The sequence below is a fragment of the Coloeus monedula genome (assembly GCF_965178545.1).
Source record: "Coloeus monedula genome assembly, chromosome: 16".
Taxonomy (NCBI): domain Eukaryota; kingdom Metazoa; phylum Chordata; class Aves; order Passeriformes; family Corvidae; genus Coloeus; species Coloeus monedula.
Window position 1 is genome coordinate 4,006,060 of NC_138796.1, and position 10,131 is coordinate 4,016,190.

Sequence of the window (10,131 nt, forward strand, 5' to 3'; positions counted from 1 at the left end):
CCTTTGCCTTATAATATTCAGGGAGCACAGAAGCATGAAATTTGATTTCTTTCTTCTGGAGATGCTGGAGATTATTTTAATTCTAACCTGGCATCACTGAAAGAAAGCCCTTATTCAGTGGTTTAATATAAAGTCTTTTAGTATCTGTTGCAATACAATTTCTGCTTTCTTTCCTATAAATGTACTAATCTCACCAAAGGATATAATTTGAACAGTAGAATGAAGTGGAATAAAAATATGCAGCAGCAGGCAAATTTCCTTTTCAAACAGGAACCTGCTCTGAGCAGTGTGCGCTCTGTTCCATCAGATTAGACAGAGCAACAATTTAAATCTCAGCCCCAATGATCAGTATGAAGAGCAGAAAATGTTCTTTCACCCTTTCCTGGAACTCAGTATGAGCAGATGCACAGTGGAGAGAAGCAGAAGCAAAAGCAGACAGCCAGGGAGGTGAGATATATCAAAGAGGGGACACCAGCTACAGAGGGAAGTGTGGGAGAACTGCCTTCAGGGCATGTCTGACTCTCTGCAGGCCCTGAACCCTAAAGCTTAACATGCCAGAGCCAGATACACAGAGAAATGATTCCCTGGGTTAAAAGAAAAACAAGAGAAGCAGCGATAACAGGGCAGAACATACAGCGGAAAACACATCCAGAAGATTTACAAATTTATTGCCTGCTTGAAACACATTTCTAGGGGGCTAACAGGCCAAATTATTTCTGCTTGAACTCAACGTTAATTAAGAAAGACTCTGATGCATTAGAACATGCAAGAGAAATACCACTATTCCCATTTAAAGTATGAAAAAATTAGGTGAACACTGCTGGCAGAATCACTCCCTGACTGGTGTGTGCTACTAGAAATACTCTCCCAACAATGATGGAAGATTAAATGATTGAAAAATCACCCCACCCCGAGTACCCCCACAGGACCCCAGTGTCTTCCATAGCAGGGTGAGATGGCCCCAGGGATGGGGACTAATGCCAGTATTTAACAAAAAGCAATTTTAAAGTACAACAGCTTTATTTCCACCTGGCAAGTAACTGCTGTGAGCATATCAGTACTGCCCACAGAGGAGTAATCAGTAGTTCAAGCCCTACACAATAAAGGATTGTTTGGTTTGGGTTTTTGTCCTCTTAAAATAAGACTTCACTGTTTTTACAAGGACATGGAGAACACTTTGGGTTGTAACTGTTTTGCCTCTAGAGAAATTAAAAGAAAGAAGTTAAGAAATACTTGAGCAAAGCAGACAAAGGCAGTACTTTTGCTCATTTAAAGAAAAATCTTATTTTAGGAAAGTTAAACTTTGGAAAAAAGGTTCTTTCAGGAAACACTTCCTATTGCAATATGAACAGAATGTACAATATGTACTACATTCAGAGTTATGCTTTCCCTTCATAAGGAGCAAAGTTATCTGTCTTCATCACGACTTTTCAGGTTTTTCTTCTGATTTCTCATTTATCAGGTCTTTAAATCCCAATTTTTCCAGTGGTTCATTAGCCATAAGTTGCCTAAGTAAAAAAAGAAGAAAACAACAAAAATATATTTTAGAGTACACAGCCTATAACCATGAGAACAGTAGCATTTTCTATTTCATTTACTATTATTTACCCTAAACAAATCCAAGACATCTATACAGAGTGCTGTTTGACAAGACCTCAGAAAATTCCATTTTAAGAAAGCAACATTCAGGGATTATTTATTTCCCCCTTAACAGTGGTTTTCCAATTAAATGTGTTGTTTCCTCATTTTAGGTACTAAGTTTCCTCAGAAACCAACCTGACTCCTGGTAATCTTTAATTAGCACATTGCATAAGAGCTTCCTAAAATTCTACCAATGCCATTTACATTTTCAAGTGAATATGGCTTAGAACAGCATTTGTGGTGCCACTAGACTTTGCTGTAGTGCTTTTCAAACTCGTTTTTGATTTGCAGCCTTCCTCACCATCAGCCCATGCAGTGTATTTTCCCTAAATACAGGGAAATTGGTGCATTTCCCGCAGTTCCCTGACTCGCCCCTGTGCTGGAAGCATTGCAAAGCAACGCACGAATGGAAACATCCCTGGAAAACCAATCACCAACACTTTCTTTGCTTGAACTGAGGAACAAGTTAGACTTTTAACTCTCCGGCTTGAAACATATTTCTAAAGGGCTAACAGGCAAAATTATTTCCACTTGAAGTCAGCACTAATGAAGTAGATGCAAGAAAAATATCACTGGCTCTGATAATTCATGGTCAAGTTACACACAGCACCTTCAGGGATCTTAAAAACATACTCAGTGCTTATTGAGAAGGCCACGCACAAGGTGAGACAAGTATGGGCTACAAGTTAAAAGTTTAACTTGCAACCGCAGTTGAAAACAAAAAAATAGCTTCACACTGCCCGTCGTGCAGGGTGGAAGCTGCCCAGGTCTCGCTGTTACCCCGCACTACGGGCTGGATAACATCGAAACCACACGCCAGGAAACCGGCTGGTGCCACACGGGGCACCTGTTTCCTTCCGGGACAAAAATTCCTGCGTGACTGCGGGCTCACTTCCCCTCCCGGTCCCGCAAGGGGATCCCCGCTCTGCTCGCCCCGGGGCCCAGCGGGCTGGCCCGCAGCCGGGCCGGCGTGGCGGGGGCCACTCGCCTGTCCATGCGACACTCCAGGTAGGCCATGGCGCTCTGCCGGCAGGCCGCGCTCTCGTAGCCGCTGCGGCGGAGACACTCCATGAAGCGCTCTTTGAAGGCGCTGCACTCCCCTGCAACACAGAGCGAGGGCCGCGCTACCGCCGCGCTCGGGGGCGGCTCGGGGGCGGCTCGGGGGCGGCGGGGCGCGGGGCAGGCCCGGCGCTAGGCCGCGCTACCGCACCGAAGTGATCCAGCGGGAACGCGCCCTTGTCCGGCGGCCGCGGCGTGAAGCTCTTGTTGCCGAAGTTCATGGCGGTGGACATGTCGCCGCCGGGGGCGGAGACACGGACGGCCCGGTGCCCGCGGTCACTCGCCGGTCCCTGCGGTCACTCGCCCACTCACTGCCGCCGCCGGGGGGAGCCGCGCGCCGAGCGCGTCGAGCGGGTCACGTGACCGCCGGCGCGCGGAGGGGGCGGGGCCGCGCCGCCGTGGAAACGGCGTGGGCGTTGTTATGGCAACCGGAGCGGCGGCGGGAGCGAGGCGCGCGTCGCCATGGAGACGCCGCCGCCCGCCATGTTGGGCCTGGCCCCGAGCGGGAGGCGCTCCCGTCCGTGCACCCAGGTGTTATAAACATATATTGTAATATTGGCTTCTCGCAACTATTAAGGTAGATATTATATAATGTTAGAAATGCTTTTTGCTGTGTGGATGTAGTTTTCTTTCTTTTTAGCAAGAATACTAGCAAGTGTGAGCAAGTAAGATAACCTCCAAGGGAGCAGAGGATGAGGCCCAAAGTGGCTAATCACCGCTCTGCCCAGGGGGCAAAGAGGCCAAAGCTGCAATCAGCCCTGACTGTCTGGGAAATTAAGAGGCCCACCCAACTATCAACTCACACCTGGTGAGCCCAAGGCCAAGAATCAAAAGAAATAAAACCGCAAGGCAGAAGAATATGCATGCTCTACAAAGGCGGGACCAAGGAGTGGCCACGCAGAACAGCTCCTGGAAAAGTTTGAATATGCATAGAGAACAGACAGTAAAAATGGTATAAAAAGGACTCACCTCGAGCATCAGGGATGCTCTTGGCAGAGCGCCAAGGCACCCGGCCATTACCTCTTTGCTTTATTTTATGTGTCTCTTACTGTCTTTATATTAAACCCTTTAAATTCTCACAGGAGAGTGGACCTCGTTTTTCACACAGGGCTGCGAAATAGACCGATTCCTCCTCACAAAACCTGTGTCATTGTCCTCATTCCCCTCTGAATGCTCCGAATGTCTTCTGGGTTGTCCTGTGCAGGACTTTGATGATCCTTGGGGGTCCCTTCCAGCTTAGGGTATTCTGTGATTCTGTGAGTCTGTGATTCCTTTCAGTGAGTGGGTGGCTGTGATGGTCATGGGCTGCCTGTCTGGGGAGGGGCCCAGGAAAACGGTCTGTGCTTGGCATTTGTGCATTGGGAAATGGAGGGGGAAAGAGCCAAACTTGGAGCCTGGCGTCAGCAAATCCCTTCATACAGGATCCAGCCTTGTCCAACCTTTCCCTTTTCTATCCAGGGCTGAGGCCGGGCTCCTCCTTCCCTTCTGCCCAAAGAATAAATCCCTCATGTGTCACTGCTGAGCTCTGGCTCTTGACTTAAAAGCCCATTTTCTGGACCTAGCTGCGGCTGGCGTGTGACCCCAGAGCCCGGGGAATGGCACCGGCAGGAAGGCAGCACCAACTTCCCTTAGAAAGAAACCCAGCAGGATTTCGGATGGGCCGTTCCCATTACGCTCAACCAGCAGCCACCCGTGGTGGCCACGATGAGATTCCTCATCCCACATGAATCCTCACGGCTGAAGTTGTGCACAAACCCGATGGACAGCGCTGAGTTGTTTTGTGCCTGCTGCAAGCAGCGGGAGGGCAGTGGGTTCCCATCATGTGGTGTAAACGCTGGTGAGACCAGTGACACCAAGGGGGTGTCAGCAGATGCTTGGGAAATGGTGAACTTCCAGATCCTCAAGATGTACAACGAAGAAAAACACCGTTTTTGCCTGCAGGTTTACGGCACAAACTCTGCAGATCTACAGTCTGCTTCTGAAAGGAGGATGAGAAATTGCTTTAATTTAACTCACCGGGTGTTAACCGTGAATTATGCTGGTATTTTTTCTTCTTTGCCCATAGCTGCAATTGGTTTAAGATAGTATTTTATCTGTTTTTAAGTTGATTTTCTTTTAATTAAAAGACTGAGCTAAGCAGAAAGAATTCAAGGCAGGGGAAAAAAAATGAAATAGCTTCAATTTTTAAGGACAGCCATTATGGAAATATTAACTGCAGTTCTGTTTAAAGTGTCTTTTGTTTATGCTTTGATTGCTTTCTTATTACAGTATTGAAATTGTAAATGGAAAATTACACCATGTTCTATTACATAAGCAACTGGTTCGCACAGCTTGAAATATAAGATTTGATTATTAGGTTTTCAGGGCTATGAACAATAGATGGGTTTTATTATACAGTAAATAGCACTTTTCCACTTGACTTCGTTATAACACTGAATGGTAAAAGGGAGATATTCCTCTTTCATAAATACATGCAGCAAACTGTCTCCCAGATTTCAGATGACCGAGCAGCAGGGAAGTAACTTTGCTTTATCTGGACAAGTTTAACTGAAGTGTCAAGGCACTTCACTTCAGCACACTGCCCGAATTACGTTCCTTACTTTCTGCCACAGTGGCCAACTTGCTGATTTTCCATGTGATGAAGGAAGAAGTCAAAGGAAAAACATGTGCAAAGATCCCCCAGTGGAATTATTCCCAGGCAGACAGCAACAACCCTTTCCAGTTCTGTTTAATATCTTTACCAATGATCTGGATGTTGGGATCGGGTGCACCCTCAGCAAGTTTGCAGACGACACCCAACTGGGCATGAGTGTGGATATTAGGAAAATTCACTTCCCCAGGCATTGCCACAGGCTGCCCAGGGCAGTGGAGGAGCCCCCATCCCTGGAGGTATTTAAAAGCCATGTAGATGTGGCACCTGGGGACATGATTTTAGTGGTGGCCTTGGCAGCGCTGGGGGAACAGTTGGACTCAATGATCTTAAATGTCTTTTCCAACCTAAATCATTCTATGATACCCTGCAAAGGCTACATCAGCTTGCTATATTTTATTATATCCTTTTTTTTTTTTACCTATTCATTAACTCAGGGTCTTTCTTTGGAGTCTTAAATGTTGTAGTTACTCAAATTCAGGTCAGGTATAGTAGCAGGTGTTTGGTTATGATTACTTAATGTTTTTATTGCAAAAGCCAGTTGTATCTTCTAGAATTTCCTTTCAAGGTACAGGTTGTCATACAATCTAATACATGTGCTTTAGCAATTTAGGATATATTTTTCCCAAGGAGATCGAATGAAACTCCCATTAGATAATCACTGTGAAGAAAAAAACCTCATTTGCGGATTAAACCAACCAGGTCCAAAAGAACTCAACAAAAGCAGGGCCACAAAAAGCAGTGCCACAAACAGAGAATTAAATGCTTTTCACATATTATCTTTCAAAGGACTGAGAGACTTTGACAGCATCAGGTAAATCTGAAATAGCTGCTTCAGCAAAAGGGTGCCAAGAGAGATCAGATAATTTGTAGTGTTTCACAGTATCTCTAGTATGGAGTCCTGAGCCCTTGCCAAAAATTAGAATGCCCAAATTAGAAGACTTCCCAAACTAGGGAAAATCTTGGATCTTCCCCTTTCAATTTACACAGCTTGATAGACTAAAAAAGAAATAAAAATCATTTGCTTGAATTGGAGCCTTTCATCATTAATTATGGACTGAAATAACATTTACAGCTGTTCTTTTCCAGTGTTGTCAGATAGTGCTGAAAACTTATTCCACTATTGGTGTTTATCCATCAGCTGGACAAATGTCTCCTCAGAAGGAGTTATTACACACTCACCTTTACTTTTTGGAAGCACCAAATTGAATAATACTTCAGAGAAGAACCTTTATTCTTTTTTGTGGGCAGGGTGACGTCCATGACTTCCATTATTTTCCCTCTCTCACCACGCTGCCTCTTTTAAGAGCCTGCAGACTCAAATTATCAGGTAGTTAATTGGAAAATAATTTATTGACGAGCCATGAAAGGCTTGGAATAAAGCACCAGGGGATTTTGTAGCTTGACTTGGGATAGCTGTAGGAAATTAATGAGCTGAACAAGACCAAGCACATTCAGATGCTGGAATTTGTGCCCTTGAGACTGCTGTTCCCAGCCCAGGCACAGAACACACCTCAGAGAAACATCCTTCCAGGATCACTCATTCCTGCACCTCACCTTCGTGCGGCGAGCATGCTGCCAGCTCTTACATAAGGCCTCTTGCTACATCACTGCCACAGGCTGTTGTAAACCATTTTTCTCCCTTTTAATTCAGATTACTAGACAAGCAAAAATGCAGAATATTGGCAGAATAGTCTGGGGAATGGGGATTTCTGTTGTGGATGATTAATGAAATATTATTGTTTTGCACTTACAGGGAAATTGTAGCTTCATGCCAATAAGGTCAGGGCCTTAATATGTTATGTGCTCTACAAAGATGTACAGAGTGATAGCTCATTTTCTGTTACCACTGAGCCAAAACCTCATCAGGTTAGAGAAGAACATTGTAGAAATAGCAATGCTGCACTGAGAGGCGAAACAAACCTTTATCTCAAATTGCTCACTGCAATTCTGGTACATCTAAATCCACATCTCCACCTGCATCAAGACAGGGGCCAAAAGTAAGATGCTGGAACCCTGCTTCTGTAGATACCAACTAATCACCCTTCATGATATGCCTCAAATTTCTCTTGGATTAATACAATTTCTGCAGCATTTTGTTGAGATAGACAGAAGCCAGAGACCCAGAACAAAAAATCCTTGGAGCTATGTCGAGGCATTTGATTTATCAGTTGTATTTTGAAAATCAGCTCTTCATAACCCAACCTACTCAATACTCCCTTCCCAGGTCAGGCTGCCTTGACTTGGTGTAAATGTAGATCTGGAAGATCATGGTTCTAGCTACAGTTACAAGGGATTTTACTGCAAATATTTTTGTAGATAAGCATATTTAAAAGTACATTACCAGCACCAAAGCCAAGGATGTCCCATGTACTTTCTCACTGAGTGAGACTCCTGAAGGAATGGCATCTATTCAGTACAAGAAGAAGGCTTTTAAAAGCAACAAAGTTCCCAAGAATGGTAAATACTCAACACAAGTGGGAAATATTCTCACCTTCATTGCAGGGACAATGCACTAATGTCATGCACAGATTTTTTTATTTTCTTCTCCCAGTGACCAGTCACATATAATCTTTCAGCTCAGAATATGGAAAAATAACCAACCATGAATCTCTTCCTAGAAAAAAAAAATATTGCAATGAAATAATGATTTTAAAAAATATTTTTCAGGAGTCTTTCTTCCCAAAGTAGATTTGCAACCCACACTGATTTGACAGATAAATGAAAAGAAGTTAAAGAGTTGTTTGTATAAAAATGAGCAAAGTGAACACTTGAGATACTGATCACTACCCTGTAGTGATCCTGTAGAAACAAAGATTTTCAGGGTGGGAAGAAGTGGGTGTAATCCAATAAAACAATGCAATAATGATGAAAAATTTTAAGAGGTCAGAGTCGGAAAGCTTTTGATTTCTTTTTGCACTGGCATTTGTCAAGGCAAGCAAAATCCATTAGCAAGGAGCAGCCTGAGTTTTAACACATCTGGGTCTTTAAAAATGTTAATGTTTAATAGGGTGTGCTCAGGCTTTATATATCCCTGATAACAATGCATGGGCTGATAGGCATCTCTGGAGGCTGTAAATCAGTGGCAGAGCCTTGCAAGGCACACAAGCAGTTGGTGTTCACTCTCATGGTTTATTATGTTATCAGCAGTCATTGACTGAATTATGGCCTTATAACAACTCTTTCCCTGCATTATCCTATGGTTACTGTAGCACTGCTAACCTGTGTCCCATTAGAAGGTGATGTGACCTTCTCCAGATGAGCACACAGGAGTTACTGTGCTGTTTAAGGTGCAGGCTCATTTTCTAGGAGGAACTGATGAGTCCCCTGAGCCGTGCCACAAAGTCTGCTTACCTGAAGATGGTTCTGCCTTGGGCTGGTAGAAAGACAAAGACATGAGTAGAGAGCAATGTTTTCTCCCCAGTCCTGTGTGGGATCCTCACCTGCAAGCCTGTAGCTGTAGGCTGAGTTCAGGATTGCATACTGGAAGCTGAAGGATGTGAGGAAGAAATGGAGGTGAGGAATCACACTGGCTGTCTTTTAAAACTGCAAAGACTCCCTCCCTCTGGAGGGAATTCTCCCTCTGGAGAGCTCATCCATCATTTCTCACAGCACACCAATCCAGCAGGCTGCAAGTCCATGGACTCAATACTTGAGAAAGGCTCTCACTCTCTATTGTTACCACAGAGTGAAGTCCTTGGGAAGGTGCTTTTGCTCACTGTGGCAGCAGCCAGCTCTACTCCAACAGAGTTTTATGTAAACAGAAACAACAAATTTCCTCCTTTGGTACCCAACTGGCCCCATGTAGGGCTTTTTCCTCCCTTTGCTGCATATTATGAAGTCTCAGGAGTCCCAGTAGTCACACCATTTGCTCAGAGAAGAATCTGGCAGAACAGGATATTCTTGGAAATGTCTGGGAGAGGAGGGTGCAGGCCAAGACCTCATAACTGTGCAGCAAAAGTTGAGATGGACGTGACCATCCATTGCCCTCCTTTCTTTGCCCACCCTGCCTGGTCCTCTTCTGCACAGGAAAGTTCCCCCTTGTGAAAAACTCCACTCCTGATAACAAGCCTTGGAGAGCAGGCAGACGTGCAGGCTCCTTTTTCTTGTCAATCTAGTTAGAGTTTATTGATTCCCCTTGCCTTTGGCTAATGTACTTTTATTATTATTAATAAATAATCATCATTTTTCCATCAGTGTAGCCTGCACCCCGGAGCCTTGGAGAATTCTAGCAAAAGAATTATTAAACTAAAGATTTCTAAAGGGTTGAACAGCAGCACGGCCCAGTAATCTGCCAGAATCTGCAACTGGGGAGCAAAATATCCCCACTGGGGAATATGGGATAGAGCATCAAATCAGCTCCTTCCCCCAGAGCCACCATCTCTAACAGTGGCTTCCTGTTCATGGTCACTTCTGCTTTGTTGTCACCCCCCAAGGATGCAGAGTGTGGGGGTGGCTCCTGGGGAGCTGTCACCCGGGCACGTGAGCTCTTGCAGGACCGTGCCCTGGCTTGGGACATGACTCAGTACCTGCAGGGCCAGGACTGCTGCCATGTGCTCCTCCTTGGCAGCAGCTGCCCAGGCAGCCTCCCTCCTCCATCCTCTGCCTGGCCAGCTGCAGATTCTGATCCTGGCTCCTCCCAAGTTACAAGGATTCAGGATCTCTTGCCCAATCTAGGCAGGATTGCCTGCAGGGGATGGTTTCTCCTAGAGGATTGCAGCTGTTCATGAACAGAGAGAGTCATCACCAAATGGTGATGAGCCAGACATGGCCATCCAGGC

General features: G+C 45.1%; 1 protein-coding gene across 1 annotated transcript; it reads right to left on the bottom strand.

Moving 5' to 3' along the window:
- Positions 1-647: 647 nt before the first annotated feature.
- Positions 648-3,024, bottom strand: COX19 (cytochrome c oxidase assembly factor COX19). Its single transcript, XM_082292281.1, has 3 exons — positions 2,852-3,024; positions 2,630-2,741; positions 648-1,508 (listed from the first exon to the last, which is right to left on the bottom strand). The coding sequence occupies exons 1-3, from the start codon at positions 2,931-2,933 to the stop codon at positions 1,421-1,423; spliced, it is 282 nt and encodes a 93-aa protein (XP_082148407.1). The 5' UTR covers positions 2,934-3,024; the 3' UTR covers positions 648-1,420.
- Positions 3,025-10,131: the final 7,107 nt, after the last annotated feature.

What these genes read in the sequence shown, in the direction of transcription:
- COX19 (XM_082292281.1), bottom strand. Translation starts at nt 2,933, where the DNA reads ATGTCCACCGCCATGAACTTCGGCAACAAGAGCTTCACGCCGCGGCCG. An exon ending in GTTCCCGCTGGATCACTTCG is followed by an intron (nt 2,742 to 2,851) that starts GTGCGGTAGCGC and finishes TCTGTGTTGCAG; the next exon opens with GGGAGTGCAGCGCCTTCAAA. An exon ending in CTGGAGTGTCGCATGGACAG is followed by an intron (nt 1,509 to 2,629) that starts GCGAGTGGCCCC and finishes TTTTTTACTTAG; the next exon opens with GCAACTTATGGCTAATGAAC.